Here is a 24,512-nt window from a genome sequence, read left to right as displayed (position 1 = left end):
TGAACACCAGTTATACGCGAAGCACCATGGTGAGCCCTTGGAGAAGGAATATCAAGCTGAACTGTTTGCGGATTCGACACCAGATTGAACAGCCTAACACAAGAGATGAGACATGTAATTAGATCATGGTGACATAAAGTAAACAGTGTCAAGTGCTATAAAAGAGAGTCGGATGAGTCGCTACTGGTGTTCTAAGGAGGAAGAGATTAATTCCAGTTGGGGATACCAGGGAGGCTTCCTGAAGGGGTGACATTAATGTGAATATAATTGTTTTTCCTTTCAATTTACACCTTGTCCCGGTTCTTTACATGCTTTATTTTAAAAATGCAGACAAGATGAGAGAAGCTATTGTGTACAGTTTCCCTGGGGGGTGAGGGACCCTGCCAGTGGGACACACTCTGGTGCTACCCCAGCAGCCCAGGTGCGGCTGCCATTCTTGCTGAAAAGACTTTGCAGAATCCTCAAAAGCTGCAGGTGTAACTTTTGCAGCAACACATTTTTTTAAATGTTTTTATTTATTTTTGAGAGACAGAGAGAGACAGAGCATGAGCCAGGGAGGAGCAGAGAGAGAGGGAGACATAGAATCCAAAGCAGGTTCAGGCTCTGAGCTGTCAGCACAGAGCCTGACGCAGGGCTCCAACTCGTGGACCGCGAGATCATGACCTGAGCTGAAGTCGGATGCTTAACTGACAGAGCCATCCAGGCACCCAAAAAACCAAGACACTTTGTATAAATACTCAAAATATTTTACTTGCCTTTGAATCCTGGAGTGTGTCAATAAGTTCTTCATTGTCCAGAATATTTCCTTCAGATGTAAAGAGCATTTTCAGGATTTTCTCTTCGATAGTTTTCAGCTGGTTTTTATCAGTGTTTATTCTCACAATGAGCTTGATTCTTTGTTCTTCCAACTCGGGTTTCTCAAGTCGTACCACATCACTGGAACCAAGGTTTGAATGCTTAAGTTATGACTTTATTATTGCCCTAAAGTTGCTTCTCTTTTTCTTTGCTACTTAGCTGAGTACTAATGCTACTAGCCATGTCCTAATGCACAAGGCCCCTCTTTTGCTGGGTTTCTACAGTGGGTATTCACTGAATAACATGTTAGTTGTGATTCTTTAGCTTGTATTTCAAAACTGACACCCTACCACAGTCCCCACGGCTTCTGCTCATCTTCTCTCACCTGCTCAGTGCATGATCTTTCTAATCGTTCAATTTCTGTTTCTAATGCTTGCTTGTACCAGGCTGAATATGGTGCCTGGAACATTCTTTTTATGGGAGATGCTGAAATCTCACCACCTCCATGAAACGAGTCTTAATGGCATCTAATAAAGGGGCCTTACTTCCAGCTCTGCCCCTGCCCAGACATGGGAACTTATGTCTCCCTTTATTTGTCCATGCATAATTTGCTCCCAGCCCCTTGTTTGTAGGAGCTCATCTTCATTAAGCATCACTATGTGCCAGGCCCCCTGCTCAGAGTTTTATGTGGATTCTCTCTTTTAATCTTTTGAATGCTCCTTTGAGGTAGGCACTGTGGTTACCACCCCAGCTTGCAGATGAGGGAACAGACCCTAGTGGGTCTGTTTCTGAGGTCATGTGAGTATGAGAGGCAGGGCTGGGCTTGTAGCTGGCTTAGCTGACTCCAGGGCACATGCTATCACCCACTAGGATGAACTGCCTCATAGAATAACCCACTGTTCATTTGATACGTACGTACTGAATTCAGAAACTTTAAAAATTACAATATGGACACCATAAGAAATAATCATCTCAAATTCATTTGTTCAAATAACTTTTTCAGAAGAGAGGGGTATACAATATAACCTGGAGATTTTGTACTCCATGGCCAAGTCTCAACATTTTCCCTTCTCTGAGCACTTCGCTTGTCTCAGACAGAGTAATGTGCTGACAGCTGGTCACACAACTAAGCTTAACTTTTCACGGGAATACACTGGTATGAGAGTGTTCAGCCATGTCCTTATAACATGTCCTTAAAATATGGTGAAATGCCCTTTGTCTGCCTAGCAGAAGTTAAGCAAGTTAGCAGTTGGCAGGATAAATTCTTAAAATAAACAAGGAAAACAAGACTTAAACTCAGTGATAATAGTAATCAATCAGGATGATCTTGACTCCGTTTTTTAAAAAAGTTTTTTTAATGTATGTTTATTTTTGAGACAGAGAGAGAGAGATAGACAGAGAGAGTACAAGCAGGGGAGGAGCAGACAGAGAAGGAGACACAGAATCCGAAGCAGGCTCCAGGCTCTGAGCTCTGAGCTGTCAGCACAGAGCTTGATGTGGGGCTTGAACCCACAAATCTTGAGATCATGACCTGAGCCAAAGTTGGATGCTTAACCGACTGAGCCAGCCAGCTTGACTCCATTTTGACTTGACTTGATGAATTTGGCTTGATTTTTTTTGAACATGGGTCAAATTATATTTTCCTTTAATGTATGTATACATACACACACACACTCACATACATATATACACATATATCCTCATATACACATATAAAATTCATTGTTAAGTAATATCAATATTATTATTTCAATAAATATTAAATGTTTTTTGTCTCCTAAGCCTCTTGGCTAATTCTGATAATTAATCAATAATTCATAATCTCATTCTTGGGAAATGGAGATGAATTACAGAGTATACACTGAAGGAGGGTATTTCATTTTCTTGAGGTGGACAAATGCAGGTAAAACTGTACACAAAGAAAACACCTAGAGACAAGTAAAAATAGGAAAGATCTATTTGGGAGTAGTGTTCTTCCCCACAGGTGTGGAGCAATGCATCTCTAGGAGCCACAGGATGACTGACTTCATTCACTTGCTCAGGACTGGAAAGCCCAGCAGAGGAGAAGATGCCGGGCTGGGCTGCAGGCCTGGACCAAACCGTGGCTGAGAATTAGGGGCACTTCCCTGACCTCCTTGAGAAGACTGTGGACAAGCGTGGCAGCTGCAAAAGTGACAGGAGATACAGAACCTGGCCATTTCCTATCCTCTTTATGACTGAGGACTCATGACTGCTGCTTCCACACATTAAAATGTTTTCTTTGTCAGAATTTCTACAAAATATTAGGAAACCTTTGCTCCCCCCCACCCCCGCTTTTTTCTTTACCTTAACAGCTGATCCTCCAGACCTGATTTGGTTACAGTGAAATTGATGATGGTGACTTTAATGCACACCTGGAAGAGAAGCATAGGTTTACATAAAAATGCTTAAATTCATACAAATAAAATAAGAAGTGCTTTCTTTAGTGGAAATGGCCCATTTTTACCCAACTGGATGTATCTCAGGTCTAACTGTGAACATACCCACCCACCCACAAACCCACCAAGCATATTGTGTCTTACAAAAATCCTAATACAGTTTTCCCTGCAGTGTAAGTGACAGTCTTGTTCGTCATAGGCCACAGATCTTAGAATCCTACGTGGTGCTTTAAGGAAAGGTGAGCCAGCAAAGGGTTAGAAAGGTTGGGTTCTGATTCTGGGTGCCCCTTTCGTGTGTGTTGGGCAAGCCGCTCATCCATGCTGAGCTTCAGTTCCTAATACTTAAAAAGTGGGATGCTAATAGTTATAAGTCATAGGGTAACTGCGAAGACCAAATGAGATAATAAAATCACTTAGTCGTAGTGACTTGTGCATAGTTTGTGCTTGTTAAAACAAAGCTATTATTGATATTAAATAGAGCTTTACACATTTTATGTCATCATAACATTTCAATAAAAAATTATTGCTATAATATTACTTGAGTAAGTTAACAGCTAAAGAAAAAAAGTGTTTGAATGTCCTGTATTTTACATGCTATTCTTATCTAATCTCAGCAAATCCTGAAGTAGGCTTTCTCTCCACTTGGGGCTCCAGAACATGGGATCACTGGCCCACAGCCGCAGAGCTAGTTAGTGTTGGGTAAGGTGTGCAATGCTCCCTCCCAAAAGTTCAATGCGTGCGGAGGCTGTATGTTGGCACAGTGGTCGCTTCTCTGCACTTTACAGTGGGACTTGGGACACGGGCTCTGGCAGCGGCTGTGTGAATGAAACCCCTCAAGGCTGACAAGGAAAGGCCTACCTGGGCTTTTGGCGGCATTTCCCTCCTCTTACTCAACAAGTGTGCCAGTTTCATGTTACCCGAGTGTGTTCAGTGACAGGCCGCTGTGACAAATTCAGTAACTGAGGTGAACATGGCACTGTTTGGAGGGTTTATGCAAGGATTTTATTGTTTGGGGGCCGGGGTGAAGGAGTAAGTTCCCATTTGTGAAGCTGCTTCCCTAACTGTCCTGTCGGAGAAGGGGAGAGGCACCAGGCTGGGGGGGACTCTGCAGTGTGTGCGGCTGTGCCTGGAGCTGTGGCAGCGCTGAGGGACGGCAGGGGTGGAGCGAGCCCTTGGAGCCCCTTGTGGGAAGGGAGAGGAGGCCCAGCTGTCTTCATTTCTGCTGCAGCTGCCTTGGGCTCTGCAGCACCAGAGTAAGGGTATTTCTGGATCCTGTCGTGGCTCAGGGACGTTTGTATGGAAGTGAAGTGCACACAGACCCCCTCAAGGTCTAAAGGCATGAGGGAGGACAAGATGCTCCCCGCTCTAGAACTCTAAGTACAGACACCCTGGATGTTTGAGTCCTGACTCTCCAAAGTGCCAGTCACCAGATGTTTCCAGCAGGCAACTTCCTTATTTGGGGCTGTATGCCAAGGGTATTTGCACATGTAAACATAGGCATGTCCCCCTCTCCCCACAGACTCTCAGTGAAGCCCTGGTTCATTTATGAGCCACCACAAGAGGGGCACAAATGGCCTTGAGCTGAAGGAGGGAGAAGAATGGTTAGAAGGCAATGCTGCCCTGTGTTGTGCAAGCAGCTGTGGGCAGGGAGGGAGAAGGTGACAGTGCTGCAGAGGTGCAGAGGGCAGCGCACCGGGCAGTGGGCAGGGTGGCAGACAGGGGAGCAGTGCCTAGGGACCGGGTGGGGAGAGCTTGAGTCCAGCTGAATGGCGAGCAGAAGGGAACAGGAATCAGAATCAGGACTCAGAAGGGAAGCAAGAGTGGAGGACAGTGGAAGGAAGGGGAGTGGCAGAGCAGAGGGGGAGGACAGAGCTGGGAGGACCCAGCAAATGTCAGACACCATCACACATAATAGTCCACTCAGGCTGGGAATTCCAGACCTGCAGCTCATACCTCGGGCAGGTAGTGGGGATTTGGCAGTTTGGTTGTCATGTAGAACCTGAAGTTTTTGTCGTAGTCAATGTCTGAGTCTCCGAGGCGAATGAGCAGCCGCCCACCACTCATGAAAGTCTGCTTCAAAAGAATGGGTTCTAGAGCTGGATCCAAGGTTTCTCTAAGCTTAAAAGTTAAAACACGAAAAACAAGCCATTAAAATGGATGGCATCAACCTTTCCAAGTTCCTTAGGCCTCAAAATCTACTTTGAATGAGCCACTTTCCAGGGGCTGGATAGATATTCCTTACTGTACGCTCGCCTAAGAAAGTAAGAGCATGTGAAGGCAATACAGCTGTTTAGACTAACTGTGCCATTCATCCCCATAAGGAAGAATCCAAGAAAGGAGGGTCTCTGCAGGTGGTCTTCCACAGGACCCAGACAAATGATCTGTTCACTTTTGCGGCTGTTCTAAAGCAAGAGATAGCAGTCTACCACCTGCAGGCCAAATCTCACCCTCTGTGGCTTGTATTTTTTTTTTTTTTTTTATGGCGCTTAAGCTAAAAATTTTCACCCTGTTAGAGGGTTATAAAAACAAAACTCTAAAACCAAACCAAAACGAAGAAGACTATTTGAATGATGTTTGCACAGAGACTGTATGTGGCCACCTCCCCAAAACTAAAATGTCTGGCTCTGTACAGAAAAAGTTTGTGGACCTCTATTCTGTATGATAGTTACTTTCTTTCCCTCAAAGCAGATTTGATGGTTGGTAAGAACCTGGGCATGCAGACACTGCTCTCGGACCCCACGGCAAACATCTTTATGTCAGGATGTATGTGGTGGGGGCCCATGGCCTAGGAGCTGTCAAAATTTGATTGTAATCCACAGTTAACAAATCCATTTCATACTGTGACATGACGCCCAAGGATGTACGTTTTCTTAAAACAAAAGTTTATGAGATAAAATTTCCCTTACTACCCATGATACAATTTTGTGCTCTTAAAAATCTATCCTATTTCATTAAAAAATGCTGGTTGAGATTGGCTAACCTGATTGCACACCCACGGAGGGGTGAAGACAAAGTTGGAATATCCCACCTTACAAATGGAGAAAGCAGCTAGGTGCATAAGGCTAATGATTCCAAGTCACAGAAAGCAGGAAGGGCCTGGTCAGAGTATCCTGTTCTAGCTGGCGTGCTGACCAAGGGCCCACCCCCTGCTCCCCAAAGCACTCAGCTACAGTTACAAGGCTCTGCTGTTCCGTGGCAGAACATCATTGAAAGTCTTTTGTCCCTTGCCATGAGAGAAGAAATTCCCCAAGGGCTTCCTGTGTTACCAAGTAAACTGGGGTTTAAGAATCCAGTTTGGGGCTAACATAACTGCACCAATGATTTTGGGAGACTTTGTCCTCCCCTGTAACTTCAGGGTTTGAGTGAGGGCCTAGGACCCATTACAGAACCCTCCTGTGTTGGCCAAGGCCAGAAGGGTAGAAAATGATATTTATACCCATTGGAGTGTCTTGTTGGCTTCACATCATCAGCGTGTGTGGATGGACAGTCCCTGATGGCCTGATGGCATTACTGTGTTACACTTCCATGGCAGTCAACCATCAAGGGCTGCAGTGAGGTTTAAGAATCAGCAGTGTCGGGGCACCTGGGTGGCTCAGTCGGTTAAGCGGCCGACTTCGGCTCAGGTCATGATTTCACGGTCTGTGAGTTCAAGCCCCGCGTCGGGCTCTGTGCTGACAGCTCAGAGCCTGGAGCCTGTTTCAGATTCTGTGTCTCCCTCTCTCTGACCCTCCCCCATTCATGCTCTCTCTCTGTCTCAAAAATAAACGTTAAAAAAAAATTAAAAAAAAAAAAGAATCAGCAGTGTCAGAAAACAGAGCCCATCCCACTTAACACCAAAACATTGTCTGGAATCAGAAAAATCATTCAGTCAACAGATTGCTCCCCATGTGATAGTATATGGTTTCGTAGGCAAGGCAATTGGTTTGACCAATTTGCAAATGGAACTGACTGGTGTCTCTAGGGCAATGCAAGTGTGGCCTGTGTAGGATTTCAGATATGGTCTATAAGTTGGGGACTAACCCAAGAAAAGTGAAAAGCAAACCTCTTCCAGTAAGACAGGTAAACCAAGTCGGATTGAATTTTCAAGTGTACGCAAGAAATTAGTATCCGTAAGCTTAATGATCTTTAAACCACTTTTGCTTTCCTTGTTCCTTATCCAACGGTTTGCCTGTATGAGAAAGCACAGAGCAGGATATTTGACTTAGAGTTTTATAAATGACTAGAAAGCGGAAGTTTTTAGACTAAAGTTTAGAAATTTTGCTCAACCTGGAAACAGGTTTGAAAGATAAAAAAAAAGAAAAGAAAAGAAAAGAAAAATACTATCCTGCCCCCTGCAAATAAAAATGCCCTTTAAACTGCAGTGTTTTGGACTCTTTCTTTCATTCAAATTTGGAACAAATGAAGAACAGACACATCTAGGGGAAAAGCCCATCCCTGAGGTATTCAAGCTTGTCTTCCTTGTTCTGACAACAGTTCCTTTTCCTAAACTCCACTTAGAACACTATGATCCATGGACTTAGGAGTCAGATAATGGGATTCTGTAAATTCCAGGCAGGCTTGCAGTAAAATGTATCCTACCCTGCCTTCATTCTGATTCTTCAGACCTCTTAGGAACAGGACTCTATAGGAATGAATTTCTGCTCTCATAGAAACCAGAAAACGAATGGCCAACCCCCTAAACAAAGCCAATCAAAATCAAGTATGCAGAGCAGCTGGACTCTTCCCCTTCCCTTTCTGCCAACCCAAGATGAGGAACTTGGACTTGAAGACTTCCAAATTCCCTTCTAGATCTAAACCCCCAAAATCTTGCAAGAGTGTTCAAGTCCACTTTTAGAATTTGGAACAGACAGCACAACATTAAGCGGAGGTGGGAGGCTGCTCTTCATCTGAAGCATTTGTTACACACCTGATCCTGGGGGTCAATCATCAAAGGCCATCGTCTCCCTTCAGTAACCAAAATGCCATTTTCTGTTGATATCATGTCACGGGGCAGCCCATCAGTGTTCCACTGCCGTATTTTGTAGGGATCACCAAGAATGTTAATGAGACTGAAGGAAGGATTGATTGGGATCTCCAGAGACAGACAGTCCTGGATCCAGTATTCTATAAGCTGTGGGAGGAGGAAAGGTTACTTGTATAGAGTCAGGAACACTCAGTAAATGAGGATACACACAACATGTCACAGTTAAAAGTAAGTTCTACCGGTTTCCACATGCATCCTGGCATCAAAGCACAGGACACAAGAAGACGACCGACAATCAGGAGACCTGGGGCCTAGAACTATACCATAAACTAGCTGTGGCTTTGAGCATGTAACTCCCCTTGCCTGAACCTCAGTTTTCTCAGGTATAAATGACAAATGTTGTCACAGTTGTCTTCAACCAGGGGTGTACTATCCCCTTGGGAGAGTCTGAAAGCATGTGAAAAAGTTGGAGTTATCACAATGGCTAGTATCATAATGCTACTAGCAATTAGAAGATGGGGCAGAGGGTTGTTAGCATGCTACCTCCTTCCGTGAGTAGGACAGTCGAAAAGCACCATTGGCACCACCCACATGGTACCAGATGACCCCTGAGCTCCTGTGGAATCTACGGTCCTATACTGATTAGGTTTTAGAACCCACGGACAAGGGTGAAATCTTTATAGGAAGGCATTTCATAAACATGGCCTGAAAATCTCTCCAAATAATTTAGTTTCCTGTTCCTTCCCATTGCCTAGCCCATTGTAGCAGTCGTGCCCGTTCAGAATACTTCACCCTGGCTGACTTTCCATGCTGCTTCTGACCATGAAGGGAGGTGTCTCCCTGCCCCTCTCTTTTCCCCCCAGGTTCTTGAGCTATTAAGGAAGTGATGACTAAATTTCTAAGGAGAAAAGGAAAGGAAAGAATGTGTTCAGGAAATCCTAGGGGTAAACCATTGCTGGCTGACGGGGGAGGTGGAGGGCTGTGGAGTGTGTAAGTTTCCAACATGGAGAAGCTTCACAGTGGAGGGCCCCCTATAAAATCAGAAAAATGATCCCCCCAACTCTGCCTCTGCCAGTTTCAGCTGCTTCTCACCTCCCAGAAAGGGAGTTTACTCACCGATTGCCTATACTGGGCTGTGAAGGCCCCATAATAGGCTACACAAGCTGCTGCTATAAACACATTCCCAATGATATTTGATATCTCCTCATTGAATTTCTGGATGCTTTCTTCCCATCGAACTTGCTCATCTTCTAGTGCAGCCGTCAGCTTTCCTGCACGTATCAGACGTGCTTTTGTCAGGGCCATAGTTTTTGCTAGAAAATTTTAAGAAAATCAACTTATGTTATTCAGTATTTTCCTAAAATATAAGATGTTTATTCACCTGCTTTTGTTTATAGTGACATTGTCAATACATGTCTATGAAACCTCACACCAGTTCAGAATTATTTTCCATTTCAGGGCCAAGTCCAAGTTTGCTTCTTCTAAGCAAAGAGCTCCTTTTCGTTACTCTATTACTCTGGCTGAAGATGGCTCTCTCTGTGTCAGCGTAGTATTTCTCTTCAGGATCAAATTCATATGCTGCTTGTGTTATAATGTAACATGTCCCAACAAGCCTTCCATAAAGGAGCTGAACGGATACAATATATGCAGTTCTAATTTTGCACTAGAAGGGCCAGTGCAGTACATCAAGGGCAAATACGTCCTCTATGTTGGGGGGAAGCTGAGATCTGACTGCCCAAAAACTTCTTCTATTTTTAAAAATCAGGCATTTCCTGGGACGCCTGGGTGGCTCAGTCGGTTAAGCGTCTTGACTTCAGCTCAGGTCGTAATCTCGCGGCTCATGGGTTCGAGCCCCGCGTCGGGCTCTGTGCTGACAGCTCAGAGCCTGGAGCCCGCTTTGGATTCTGTGTCTCCGTCTGTCTCTGCCTCTCCCCCACTTGCCCTCTGTCTCTCTCAAAAATAAATAAACATTAAAAAAAATTTTTTAAAAAATAAAAAAAGCAGGTATCTCCTGACCAACATAAATTTTATGTTACTTACCCAGACTTTCTTTCTCGTTCACCCCTTTGTCATATTTGTCTTGTAAGGCCTGTATTTGATCTTCCACTTTTTTTAGCAAGGCTTGCTTTTCTCTCAGAGTAGTCATTGTGATATCAAGTTCAGCCTAATAAAATTAAGTAAATATTTAAAATGAAAATCCAAGGTCTCCAAAGAAGGTAAAATTTGTCCATTTACAATAGATTCTTAAAAAAATAGGATTTGTGTTCTCTTTTTCGTGTCTCAAAAGGTTTGATATGTATACAAAGTTAAAACAAATATAAAACGAAATATATGAGTGGAAGTAAACAGAACCAAACCAAAACCCAATAAAATAAATCATCAAAGGAATAGAGAAACAGATGAACTGCTGTACTTTAACCTCCAAGCATTTGAGGTTAACTAGTTAATACAATGGATTAACTTTAAATGATGAAATGAATGAAATATTCACACAACAGGGAAAACTAATCTTTCCTGAATAGTTCTCTAGAGCTGGGTCTGCAAACCAGATTCAGCCTGCTGCCTGTTTTTATACAGTTAGCAAGCTCAGATTGGTTTTACATTTTTAAATGGTTGGGGGAAAATTAAAAGAAGAAGAACATTTCATGACAGATGATAACTGTATAAACTCAATTCCTGGGTGTATAAATAAAGCGACATCGGAACACAGCCATGCTTACTCATGTATGTGTTATTGATGGCTGTTTCTGTGCTGCAATTGCAGAGTTCAGTAATTGCAACAGAGACCACATAGCAGCAAAACTTAAAACATCTCCTATCTGTATCTTCATAGAAAAATTGGCTGCCCCAGCTCTGTAGCCATGGTTCTTTCAGTAACCTGCTCCATCAATGAGCATTGTTCGTTCTGCTTGGGACCTCACATCCAACTGTAGCTTAAGCAGGTTTTAGAACCTCAGATGACACCATAGAGTTGGGGGGGGGGGTAGTATTAGCAAATGCAACACAGAGCATCAGATGCTAGAGCTGAATGGCACCTCAAAAATACCATCAGACTGATGATATGAATATACTAAGGACTCATTTTTCTTCTATGCTGCAGAAAGGCTGATTTTAGAGGTCATTCCTGAAAAAATAATCTTCACCAGCTATTTTTTACAACAAAAACTAATTTTCAAGAGCACTGTTATTGTCTATATTGTGTAAAGTCACAGGAGCTAGAATGATTAATGATTATGGCCTTTAATTCTATTAAATATTACAACACAAATAATATACCTGCGCAGCACGGAGTTTTTGTCTCTTCGGTTCGACTTCTTTGACTACCCTAGAGTATAGATCCATCGCTCTTACCCACATGCACATGGATTTACATGCTTTGGACACTTTCTCTACTTTTTCAGGCACAAAATCAGGATTGTTAATATACTTCTGAAGTTTTGCCAATATCTGAGGCTTTATATTTTCCTTATCATATTCTAGAAGTCTTCTTAGAAAGTTAGAGTCACCAAGAAGTTGCTTTGCTGTTGGCCAATCAGGTCTGAAAGACAGACATGATGTTAATAGCACTGTAATAAAGTGATTTAAGAACAAAAGAAATGTGTTCTTCTGAGAACACTAAGATATTATCCTAATTAGTGGGTAGTTTTAATCTCCATACTCTAATTCCAGTAATTGGTAGTTAAGTATACCACAATTCCTGGTGAGACAGCAATTAGTTGACTCATGTTTCAAACAATCCAGTTTTGGTAGAGAAAAGAATGATCAAATCATAGTTTTAGAAATGTAAGACATTATGGAAATAATAGTTTTATTTTTACAATGCCCTGGCACTCACATTCTTTTTATCTCATTTGCCTTAGTTTAGACCCTTAAAATCTCTTGCCAAAACACTACAATCACCTTCTAAATGGTTTTATGTCTCTCAGCCAAACTTGCCCCTTGTGAGCTTTTGCCAAGTTGGTCTTTCTCACAAGAAAATCCAATCATGTCGAAAATATTCAATGATTCTCAGTCCCCTCTGGTTGGAGCTGTTCATCCATGCTTTGAAGAACTCCCAGGCCCTACTGAGGTGCTGGCCAGAGAGTGAGCAGGGAAGCTGGCGGGGGTCCTCTGGGTCCTCTACCCTTGCTTGGTTGGTTTTACATAGAAATATTTCTTACAATTTTTATTGGAAAAAATGTGTATTAGTAAAGAAGGTTTGAAAACTACCTATCTTCAGGTTGAAATACAAGACCTTGCATGATGCAATCACTGTCTCAGTCCATTCCATGAACATCAAATGTCCCTGAGCTCTCCCCATGGTCTCACTCTCCTCCTGAGCATCTTCTCCCAAAAACCTGCTCACACCTCTCCATGAGCACTCTTTTTTTCTGAACTCCTACTACTATGCAAATCTCACACGTCTTGAAATTATTATTTTTCATGTTTGTTTCCCCACTATACTATATGTGCCTCAGAGAGAAGAGCTTCAGATCTTCCATCATCTAGCACAAAATAGATGTTCCAAAAAATGCTTGTTGAATTCATTTGTTGAATGACTGACCACATCCATGAGAAGGTGGAAAAGAGAATGAGAACATATTAATGACAATGTAGAAAAACACCAAGGAAATTCCACCATACATTCTGGGAACATGTGACTCTGAATTACTCACTTGGCATTCAAGAGAATAGAAATTGCTTCCATAACAGTCATGACCATATCTGGGGGCTTTGTAAAAACTCTGATCTCAGATATATCTGCTTTATCTAAGGAATCCAGTGCTTTATTAGCAGCATCAAGTGCAGGTAGAGCTTCTTCAAGGTCTCTTTGAGCATCATCAGCTATTGCTTGGGTCTCTTCAGCTTTCACTTTTGCCGTCGCTTCATCTTCTTGCACAATGCTACGGACCTAGCCATCGAAACACATCTACTTAGGTGGGTTCAATATTTGTTTTTTTCTTAATTTTTTAAAAAATGTTATTATTTATTCTTGAGAGAGAGAGAGAGAGAGAGAGAGAGAGAGGGAGAGAGAGAGAGAGAGAGAGAAGGACAGAATCCGAAGCAGGTTCCAGGCTCTGAGCTGTCAGCACAGAGCCCAACGCGGGCTCAAACTCACAAACTGCAAGATCATTCCTTGAGCCTAAGTTGGATGCCTAACTGACTGAGCCACCCAGGCGTCCCTCAATATTTGAATTTCAATGTTTAAAAACAAAGCCAATGATAATGAGTCATATTTGCCCCTTTGGATTATACCAATAATGAAAGAGAATTTGCTATGTTGCATTTTATGCCCTCCTTTGTCCATCTTATATGTTGATAGGATAACTGAGCTGAAGTTATTGGAACAAACGGTTCCTTCTTTGGAGATGAATCTGTTCCTTTTTATTTGTGGGGGGGTACTTTTCTCACCATCCTCTGTCCACTCATTGGGTTCTCTCATTCTCAGGGAGAATATATTTATGGAGGGTAGATTTTTTACAACTTAAAAGCATTGCTAAATCTATCACTTAATTATTTTCATTACATATAAAATAAACAAAAATCCAATCTCATGCATGATATATAAGTGATAAGTTGGTGGTCAAAGCCTTCTCGCCCACAATGTCGGTTAACGTAGCATACCTGATCGGCATTTTCTTGATCCACTGCCAATTTTTCCATCAGGGCTTCAACATCTTGTGATTTTTGAAAAAGGATAGGCTCTAAAGCTGAAAGCTCTAATTTCATTTTATCTACTAGTACATTGGTTTCTAATAGCTTGGTGAGACCATTCTTCACCCGGTCACGTGCCTAGATGACAATAAAAATATCTGTTATTAACTATAACTACAAACTGTAAGTTTCCTGGCATCCCTTACTCATGTACTAGAATTTTACATCTACAGAATTGGTAAATCAGTTTGTAATGCTTAAAATTGTGAACATACAGAAATCTTCAGGTAACAGAACTCTAGGAAATGAGTGTGACAGTCACCATGGTGAGTCTGGATCCATGCCCCCTAGGCACAGCAGTTGGCATGTCACTGGACTGTGGGCTGGCTGAGGGCCCCTACTGTATTATTTTTATCCCCTCAGCTGGGCAGCATGGCAGCATGCTGAATGAACAAGGGACAAGTTCAGACAGGAATTCCTGGAGGCCACATATCTAGGAACCTGTTTCCTCAAGATGGGTGGACACAGCTGAGAACTTGTCAGTGTTCTGGGAGACAGTGTTCTGGGGACTTAGCTCTGGTTGCTGGATCTGAACCCTACTTCCCAGTGGTAAGGAACTTTTGACTAGGATCAATGGGTGGTACCTGGTAGAGGAAACACTGGGAATAACTAGTTTTTTTTTTTTTTTAATTTTTTTTTTCAACGTTTATTTTATTTTTGGGATAGAGAGATACAGAGCATGAACGGGGGAGGGGCAGAGAGAGAGGGAGACACAGAATCAGAAACAGGCTCCAGGCTCTGAGCCATCAGCCCAGAGCCTGACGCGGGGCTTGAACTCACGGACCACGAGATCGTGACCTGGCTGAAGTCGGACGCTTAACCGACTGCGCCACCCAGGCGCCCCATGGGGAATAACTAGTTTTTGAAGGTGAGTCAGAAAGTCTGGTTCAAACTGACAGGTTTCAAAATATTTATCAAGTTATTATACAAAGCATGCATTTTATTTACCAGGTAAAAACCCTCTGAAAAATATTAAAAATATCTTAATGGTATATACTTCTATTTTTATTTTGTTTGAAGTGTTGAAAATTTCAGGTTAATAGCCTGAAAGTGGTGATGATGATGGCAGCCACTATTTCCTGAGCACCTCATGTGTGTCAGATCATATTCCAAGTACTTAGCAAACAGTATTTTATTTAAATTCCACAACAATCCAAGGGGTGGATATAGATATTTCTTATTTTATTTTATTTTATTTTATTTTACTTCATTTAAATCCAAGTTAGTTAACATATAGTGTAATAATGACTTCAGGAGTAAAATTTAGTGATTCATCACTTACATACTAACCCGAGTGCTCATCTCAACAAGTGCCCTCTTTAATGCCCATCACCCATTTAGCTCCTTTCCCCACCCAACACCCCTCTAGCAACCCTCAGTTTGTTCTCTGTATTTAAGAGTCTCTTATGGTTTGCTTCCCTCTCTGTTTTTATCTTATTTCCTTCCCTTCCCCTGTGTTCATCTGTTTTCTTTCTTAAATTCCACATATGAGTGAAATGAGATGATATTTATCTTTCTCTGACTGACTTATTTCACTTAGCATAATACACTCTAGTTCCATCCATGTTGTTGCAAATGGCAAGATTTCATTCTTCTTGATCACCGATTAATATTCCATTGTATACATATACCACATCTTTATTCGTCAGTTGATGGATATTTGGGCTCTTTCCATACTTTGGCTATTGCTGATAGTGCTGCTATAAACATTGGGTTGTATGTGCCCCTTTGCATCAGCATTTTTGTATCCTTTGGGTAAATCTAGTAGTATAATTGCTGGGTCATAGGGTAGTTCTACCCTTATTTTCTTATTTTAAATGTTTTTTAATGTTTATTTATTCTTGAGAGAGAGAGAGAGAGAGAGAGAGAGAGCATGAACAGGGGCAGGGCAGAGAGAGAGAGGGAGACACAGAATCCGAAGCAGGCTCCAGGCTCTGAGCTGTCAGCATAGAGTCCAATGTGGGGCTTGAACTCATGAACTGTGAGATCATGACCTGAGCCAAAGTTGGATGCTCAACTGACTGAGCCACTCAGGCGCCCCTCTATCCTTATTTTCTACTAAGACCTAGTGAAGTTACAAAATGTGCTCAAGGTTGTGTAGCAAGAAAGAGGCAGAACATAAGTTGTATATAGTCTGGCTGACACTGAAGTCCTTGCTCTTTTTTTTTTTTAAGTCTATCTATCTATCTATCTATCTATCTATCTATCTATCTATCTATCTATAGAAGACAGCAAGCATGACCAGGGGAGGGGCAGAGAGAGAGAGAAATAATCCCAAGCAGGCTCCACACTGTCAGCATGGAACCTGATGTGGGGCTTGAACCCACGAACCGTGAGATCATGACTTGAACTGAAACCAAGAGTCAGTTACTTAACCGACTGAGCCACCCAGGTGCCCCTGAAGTCCTTGCTCTTAATGGGAAATACTGACACACGATAGATCAGCAAACTCCATCTCTACTGCTTAACAAAAGGTTCTTATTAAATACTACAGAGACGTCTAATTCACTGCTTACCTTTGATGCTCACTACTACTGAGGCACACTCATGTAAATGACATTACAAAAAATATAAATATCAAGGAAGGGGAAGGTCTTTGGGCTGACAGCATGAGACACTTTTTTTGTCTGCTGTGGGTTGTTAAGGGCACATGTCAGGATAGAGAAGGTTCCAGCAGGTAAGATGGTGTGTAGATCTTCCACTCATTCTGGCAAGTTTTGACTTCAAGCAAAAAAAAGAAAATTTTTTTTGATAATATTAAACTTACTGAAACCAACTGCTTCTTTTTTTCACTCAGCATACTCAGGAAAAGATTGATGAGTTCCAGGTAGGAGGTGGGCGTTGTGTAGTACCGTCTCCGGAGCTCCATGTAATAGCGTTCTGCCATATTGGAGACGCTCAAGTGAATGTTCACACACATGAGGGAAAGCTTTTCTTTCATTTCTTCTTTTCCAGCATCAACGCTGGAGAAAAATGTCTTTGATACAGAAAGAAGTGCTTCTCTAGGCCACTGTAAATAAAGATATAATTTGGAAAATCGGTTGCTCATTTCTACAGTGTACATTTTAACAAGTAAGAAAATGTATTTCTTTGGAACTCTTCCTTGCTTTGTCCCCCATTTTACCTAACTAACTCCTCCTCATGTCTATAATATTTAATGAACTGAATGGCTGGGTTCACTAGAGAGGGGTCTGGGTCTGCATTTGCTATCTGCACACTGCCTGGCACTTGGAAGTTGTTCAACCAGTATTTGTTAATTGAATGAATAAATGATTGGGTGTATTCGGAATAATTCCATGAATACAATCACATACAATACGAGGACCTCATGTCCTTACTCTGTTTATTACGCAGGTCCATTACATTATGCAGGACTTCGGGTCCATCATTATAATCACCCTCCTCTTTGCCTCAACTTCTTTGCTTCTTTCTTGTTTCTTTGTGCTCACCTGAAACTTGGTCAAATACAACTCTCTGTTACCCCATGTCTGTGACTGTGTAGTGGAGCATGGCTAGAGAGAAACACACAACCATGCCGATTGGCCTCACTTTAAATTCATGACAGCTGGCTTGAGTGGGTTCTTGGTGCAGCCCATAAGTGCTTCTACAGACTGCTAACACTTCCTCTTTCCACTTCATTCCCAGCTGATGACCTTGCTTCCCCACATCACCAAAGGAAACAGAAGCAAAGAAAACAGAACTTAAGCATGCTCTCACCCCCACATCTATCCATCTCCCTGTCTCTGTGCTCATATACTCTGCCCTCCTTCCTGTTTCTCTGGGCTACACTGTGCACACTCCCTGCGGAGACCAGTCCCTGCACTGATGACTCAATCCCATCTCTTCTTGCCTACGCGTTGGCATTGGCTCCATCAATAGATTTCTTTTCTGGATCTTTTCTAGGAGCACACATATGTGTTATTTGTGTTTCCCACTTAAAAACACTTTTCACCTCATGTACCCCTGTAGCTACTAGCCATCTCTTGGTGTTTTTTCGGGGAAAAACTCCTTGAAAGAGTTGCCTACGTTCACTGCCTGATTCCTCTCCTCTCTTCTCTCTTGAACCTTCTCCTCATCACTCCACTGAAACCGCTCTTGTCAAGATGACCAATAATTTCTACATTGCTAAATTCAATAGTCTCCTCTTCCTTTATAAATTCTGTTTAGCCTTTGTTCAATGACTATCATAGTTATCCCTTGTAGATGAGTAAATTCCTAGTGGGCTTTAAAGCCAATGCAGGTACACCTGAGTTATTCTTGGACAATGTGTTACCCCTTTAAAACCAAGTGAATCCATCTTCCCAAAGAGGTATCCTGGGATGTCACCAACCTGGACAAACCAATCAATAGTGCAGCAGTTCACAAGGGATGGGAACATTCGGCACCGGGACCGGAAGGCCTCCCCCACAGGGCTCATACAGAGAACGATGTGCAGCTTCTGACGGACTCTGCTGATAAAGTGCTGAAACACCTGAACAAAGATATTTTTCAATTTAAAATAAGGGTGAAGTAACAATGACAACAAGTGTTGGCTACTGCCTCTGGGTCTACCAATATCAGATAAAACTGGCGTTAGTGTAGTAGATATGTGAACTCTTTTGTTCGATGTCCGTTCCGACCCCTCTGGAAAGATTAAAAATGACATTTTGTGGACTCCATTGCAACTAGGGTTCTGGATGTGATGTAGGTCCTTCTCATCAGTGTATTTAAGGAGGCTCCTAGAATAAAGTGGAGAGAGGTATTCATACAGGTTTTTGCTTTGGGGTAGAAGGCACGGGAAGAAAGAGGGAGGGGGCAAGGTAGCCACTATGTGTGCAGGTGCAGAGTCTAGCAGAAGGGGCGTGGACCCAGAGAACTATCTCTGATGTGGCTCCTTATTTCCACTGCTTTCTGACCTGGCTGGGGTCACGTGGCTTTGGAGCTGGCAGCCGAAGCAGCAACATGCTGATCGGTTCAGTGGCTTCCTGCTTCAGCAGCTGCCCTGACCGCTGATTTCTACCAATTGCATCTCATGTTCGTTCTGAGGAATTTAGCCTAGAGTCCCTTTCTTGGGCTCTCTCAGTGATTCTGTGTTCCTCAGATAAAGCCCTTTCTGCTTACGTCAGCTGAAGTAGACCCTGCTGTCTGTACTTAGAAGCCCTGACCTAGCAGAAGAGATCTCACGAAAGGACACAGAAGAAAACACATAAGAAAGAATGGTCAAAAAAATTAAAGGTGTAGAAGCAAGGGGAAACACTAGGGTAGACCGATGGCAGTACACAGAATCTAGCACCGTGGTGGAGAAATGGGAGAGGACAGGAGCTGGGTTGTTTCCGAGATGGGGCTGGCTGGGGAGAGGTGGGGGAATCCACTTCTGTTTTAGGTGCTATAACCTTGAGAATAGACAAGGGGATCCAAAATACTGGATTCCTCAGGCAGGGCACTGATGACGTGTGAAATACATCTGTGTTTAAAGAAGGATAAGGCAAACTGTCCTGTTTGGACAAGGCTCTGACATCCATGGGGCAGTAGGGATTCTGTTTTCTGCTTCCCACTGACCTCTCTGGAAGTCTGGTGTAGCAATGCTTCGAAAGTAGGAAGTAAAATACATAGAATTACAAAGGAAGACAATTATATTAGGGGCAAAAATCCATCCATGGACTCCTCAAAGGGAGATGTAGATCATTAAAAGAAAAAGAAAAAAAGGCTAACACAACTTTGTGTTTTAGTAAAGCCTATCACCATTGTGTCCTACCTCATCTCTATTCCCCTCGGAAATTCCTACTTCTTTCGCTCGTGGTCTGGTGGCTGCTAAAACCTGTTCCAGTTCATCCTTTTCAAATAAATTGGGCACTTCACCAGAGTTCAGGATGTTATTTATATCTTCTAGGAATTCTTCTACTACAATCTGTGGAAGAAAGCAGAGTGATCGTTGTAATTCACTCAACCAGTTTAGATTTTTTATTTATTACTTGTAAATTGTAAAGCAAATATTTAATCAAAATCCACATTGAGTTAATTTTATCTTTAAGAGAAAATAATATTAAAAATTAGAATCTTAATATTTTAATATAGAAGTAATTGATTTTTCCTTTTTCCTTTCTGTTTTGTTTCTTAAAAGGCATTCGTCTTTTACATGGTTCAAGTAATATGTGTAAACATTTTATATTCTGCCCTCTTTCAGCTAACTTTTCTCATAAATATGTATCCATGGTTCTGTACAGTACTTATCGTATAGCATAACATACTATAGAGCTGATGTGCCATATTTTCCCATAGACTTAAATGGTCCACAGTTTTGTTTACATTTTAAGAACATGTGTAGGACTATAATTTTCCTCCCCAGTTGTGTTATTTCCTGGGGATAAACTCCCAGGAGGGAGACTAGCCATTAAAATGCATGAATAGTTTCCGGATTTTGAAAGATTTTAAATTTCCCATTCAACTCAAATATGATTTCATGAACCTTTAACATTTATTTTTACAAGGTTAGGGAGTATAAATGTTTGCTTTGGGAGAATTTAATTTCCATTTCTTTGATTATTAGCAAGGGCAAATGTGATTCCACATTTACCATTTTCCATTAAAATATATGTTCAGGGGTGTCTGGGTGGCTCAGTTGGTTGTGTCTGGCTCTTAGTTTTGGCTCAGGTCATAATCTCATAATTTGTGAGATCAAGCCCCATGTTCAGCTCTGTACTGACAGCTCACAGTCTCGCTCATAAAATAGATAAATAAACTTTACAAGATCGGTTCAAACTGTAATCATTTATATATTGGAGTTTACTTTTAAATTTGAATGAGTAATTTTCATATTACAAAATAAACCTTTGCCTCTAATAATTGATGCAAATATTAAAAATCTATCATTTATCCTTTTGTTTTAGTTTTTAGTTTTAAAAAAGTTTGGGTCCTATTATTTAACTATGACAAAGTATCTGTTACTTTATTTTCTTCATTTGTAACTTTTTGTTTTTTTCTTAAAGTTGGAATAATTGTGTCTTGTTAATTTTCCCCAAGAGCAAACACTAGTTCTTTGTCATAATTTACTTATTTCTGCTTTTATCTTATTATTTGCTTTTTTTATTTTTGTTCTTCCTTGTGACCTTTATTTTCCTAAAATTTTAAGTCAACTAATTTAAGTAGCTTCTTTTTCTATTTAATGTTTATTAATTTATTTTGAGAGAGAGAGAGAGAAAGAGTGCATATGCACATGAGCCACACGAGTGGGGGAAGGGCAGAAAGAGAGAGGGAGAGAGAGAGAATCCCAAGCAGGCCCCATGCTGCAGGACAGAGCCTGGACATGGGGAGGGCTCGATCTCATGAACTGTGAGATCATGACCTGAGCCGAAATCAAGAGTCAGAAGCTTAACTGACTGAGCCACCTGGGTGCCCCTAATTTATGTAGTTTCTAATTTTTTATTCAAATCTATAAATTTAATCCTAAGAACTGTTTGGTTGCATCGCACAGATTTCTATTTATATTAAGTTCATTTCCTTGTTCTCTAAAATAGAGATTTAAATTCTGATGTTCTTGACTCAGGAATTCTTTATATAAATGTTCTAAAGTGCTGAGCCACATCATTAATTTCTCCTTTGATTAGAGCATGGACAAAGGATGTTATCAGCATAGTTTATGCTTTTTTGAATTTATTGAAAATCTGTTTAAACCTAACATATGGCCAATTTTTGTAAACCTTCAGTAGTACTAGAAAATATTTACTTTCTTTGTAAAATATAATTATAGTATATAGCCATCAATTCCAGCTTAGAAATTATATTCTTCATATTATTTAAACATACTTATTTCTACTTTGTATTTGCTAGAAATAGCAAATTAAACTCTATTTTTAACATCTTGCTTGTCTCAACTTCTCATATTTATAATAGTTATATATACATGCATATATACACACATTAATTTTAGTTATTATGGTTATGTTTACTCTCCATTAGCATAGAACATTTGAGATTGATTGGGACTTTTAACAGTGTAATAGCCTTTTGTTTGCTTAAAGTGGAGCAAGACAGTCTGATCTTATTTTTGGAGTTTTAAAAGCAACATCAAGCTTATATAAAAATATTTTAATATCAGAGTAATAAGAAACTACTGATGAACACAACTAAGAAAATAAAAAACAATAACTCACAATCCCATGACCCAGACATTTTCAAATTGTATATACGGCATATCTGTTTAGATATATATTAAGACAAAGAACCTATATGGTAGATGATTTGTATATGTGTTATGATGTAACAACACATCATAAACATTTTTCACATTAATTAATGTGTATATTTCTACAAAGTAATTTTAATTTTTTTACAGTGTCCTATTGTATAATTATACCACAAATAACTTGTGAATAATAAGGCTATTTCAGATGAACTGTTATTTTATTTTATTTTATTTTTAAAGTTTATTTATTTTGAGAGAGAGAGAAAGCATGCACGCACACATGTACAAGCAGGGGAGGAACAGAGAGACAGGGAGAGAAAACCTTAAGTTGGCTCCATGCTGTCAGTGTGGAGTCCAATGACTCACTCAATTTCACCAATCGTGAGATCATGCCCTGAGCAGAAATCAAGAGTTGGATGCTTACAGACCAACTAGGCCACCCAGATACCCCATTATTTTAAAATACTGCAATAGATATTCTTGCACATACAACTTTGTATGCAGCTGTAATTATAAGTAAGAGTAATTTAAGGACTTTATCTACATATTGCTACTACCTTCTAGAAGATTTTGCTAATTCACTGGTGCGTTCTATGCAAGGCCTGTTTTCTGACATCTTTGTCAACAATGAATATTATGATTTTTAACCTTTGGCAATGTGCAAGGCCAACCCCTGGCATTTATCTTTACTTAAATTTCTTTGGTTACTGGGAAGACTGAACATTTTTCAGGTCTTTAAAGCCCGTGAATTCTTTTTTTAAAGGAACTTTCTATTTGCATTTTATTGCATTTTTGTATTTCTTCTATTGATGGGCTTGTCTTTTCCTTTTCATTTTAAAAAGACTGTATTTGTATTTATTTTCCAGCTTTATCGCGATATAATGGACATATTACATAGTATAAACTTAAGGCATACAATGTATTGATTTGTTATATTTATATATTGCAACATGATTACCACTATAGAAGCGTTAGTTAACATTTCCATCACATCATATAATTACCATTTCTTTGTTTTGTGGTGCAAACATTTAAGATTTACTCTCTTAGCAACATTAAAGTATATAATACATTATTTTATTTATTTATTTATTTATTTATTTATTTATTTATTTATTTCAATATATGAAGTTTATTGTCAAATTGGTTTCCATACAACACCCAGTGCTCATCCCATATAATACATTATTGTTAACTATAGTCACCATGCTGTACATTACATCCTTAGAACTTAATTCATCTTATAACTGGAAGTTTGTACCCTTTGACCAACCTCTCACCATTTTCTGTATCCCCCAGCCCCTGGTAACCACTATGCTTTCTGTTTCCATGAGTTTGGCTTTTTTTACATCCTCATGTAAGTGATATCATACAGTATTTGTCTTTCTCTGTCCACTATTTCATTTAGCATAATGCCCTCAAGGTTTATCCATGTCGTTGTAAGCAGCAGGATTTCCTTCTGTCTCATGGCTGAGTAATACTCCATTATGTGTATGTGTATGTATATGCCATATCTTCTTTATCCATTCATCTATTGATGGACACTTAAGTTGTTTCCATATCTTGACTATTGTGAATAATGTTGCAATAAACATAGGAGTTCAGATATCTCTATGAGATCCTGTTTTCATTTCCTTTGGATATATATCCAGGAGTGGGATGGCTGGATCATATGGTAGTTCTGGAACCTCCATATTTTAAGTGTTTGAGGAACCTCCATATTATTTTCCATAGTGGCTGCACCAATTTACATTCCCACCAATAGTGCATAGGGTCCCCGTTTCTCCACATCCTTGCCAGTGCTTGTTCTCTCTTGTCTTTTTGATGATAGCCATGGTAGCTATCTTTGTATGTTTCTAGGATTTTATCCATTTCTTTGTGGTTATCTAATTTATTGGCATAAATTGTGTGAGGTGACATCTCATTGTGGTTTTGATTTACATTTCCCTGATGATTACTGATGTGGAGTATCTCTACTTTTCTTTTAATTTTTTAAAATGTTTATTCATTTTTTGAGACACAGAGAGATAGAACACAAGCAGGGAAGGGTCAGAGAGAGAGGGAGACACAGAATCCATAGCAGGCTGCAGGCTCTGAGCTGCCAGCACAGAGCCTGATGCGGGGCTTGAACCCACAAACCGTGAGATCATGAAATTGATGCTGAGCTGAAATTGATGCTTAACCGACTGAGCCACCCAGGCGCCCTGGAGTATCTTTTCATGTACCTGTTGGCCATGTGTATGTCTTCTTTGGAAAAATGTCTATTCAGATCCTCTGCCCATTTTCTTAAAATGGATTTTTTTTGCTATTGATTTGTATGAGTTCTTTATATATATTTACTTATAATGTGTCTCAGAGTGGCCCTGTTTGGCTTTAACCTATTGAATCTGGATGTCCATTTCTCTCCCCAAGTTTGGAAAGTTTTCAGCCATTATTGCTGTAAATATACTTTCTGTTCCTTTTTCTTTCTTTTCTTCTGGAA

General features: G+C 40.6%; 1 protein-coding gene across 3 annotated transcripts in view; it reads right to left on the bottom strand.

Moving 5' to 3' along the window:
* Positions 1 to 24,512, bottom strand: part of DNAH6 (dynein axonemal heavy chain 6) — a 245,633-nt gene that overhangs the window by 58,186 nt on the left and 162,935 nt on the right. For all 3 annotated transcript variants that reach the window (XM_053200826.1, XM_015075839.3, XM_053200827.1), the window contains 13 exons: positions 19,604 to 19,756; positions 18,200 to 18,340; positions 16,637 to 16,879; positions 13,780 to 13,947; positions 12,831 to 13,066; positions 11,452 to 11,713; positions 10,216 to 10,339; positions 9,292 to 9,488; positions 8,119 to 8,322; positions 7,255 to 7,380; positions 5,166 to 5,330; positions 3,121 to 3,188; positions 756 to 936 (listed from right to left, as the gene is read on the bottom strand). In XM_053200826.1, the coding sequence (XP_053056801.1) occupies positions 756 to 936; positions 3,121 to 3,188; positions 5,166 to 5,330; positions 7,255 to 7,380; positions 8,119 to 8,322; positions 9,292 to 9,488; positions 10,216 to 10,339; positions 11,452 to 11,713; positions 12,831 to 13,066; positions 13,780 to 13,947; positions 16,637 to 16,879; positions 18,200 to 18,340; positions 19,604 to 19,756 (2,268 nt within the window). The remainder of the gene's footprint in view (positions 1 to 755; positions 937 to 3,120; positions 3,189 to 5,165; positions 5,331 to 7,254; positions 7,381 to 8,118; positions 8,323 to 9,291; positions 9,489 to 10,215; positions 10,340 to 11,451; positions 11,714 to 12,830; positions 13,067 to 13,779; positions 13,948 to 16,636; positions 16,880 to 18,199; positions 18,341 to 19,603; positions 19,757 to 24,512) is intronic.

This window comes from Acinonyx jubatus, chromosome A3, assembly GCF_027475565.1.
Source record: "Acinonyx jubatus isolate Ajub_Pintada_27869175 chromosome A3, VMU_Ajub_asm_v1.0, whole genome shotgun sequence".
NCBI lineage: Eukaryota > Metazoa > Chordata > Mammalia > Carnivora > Felidae > Acinonyx > Acinonyx jubatus.
The sequence above is the reverse complement of the archived record's forward strand: the minus strand, read 5'-3'. Positions and strand labels throughout refer to the sequence as shown.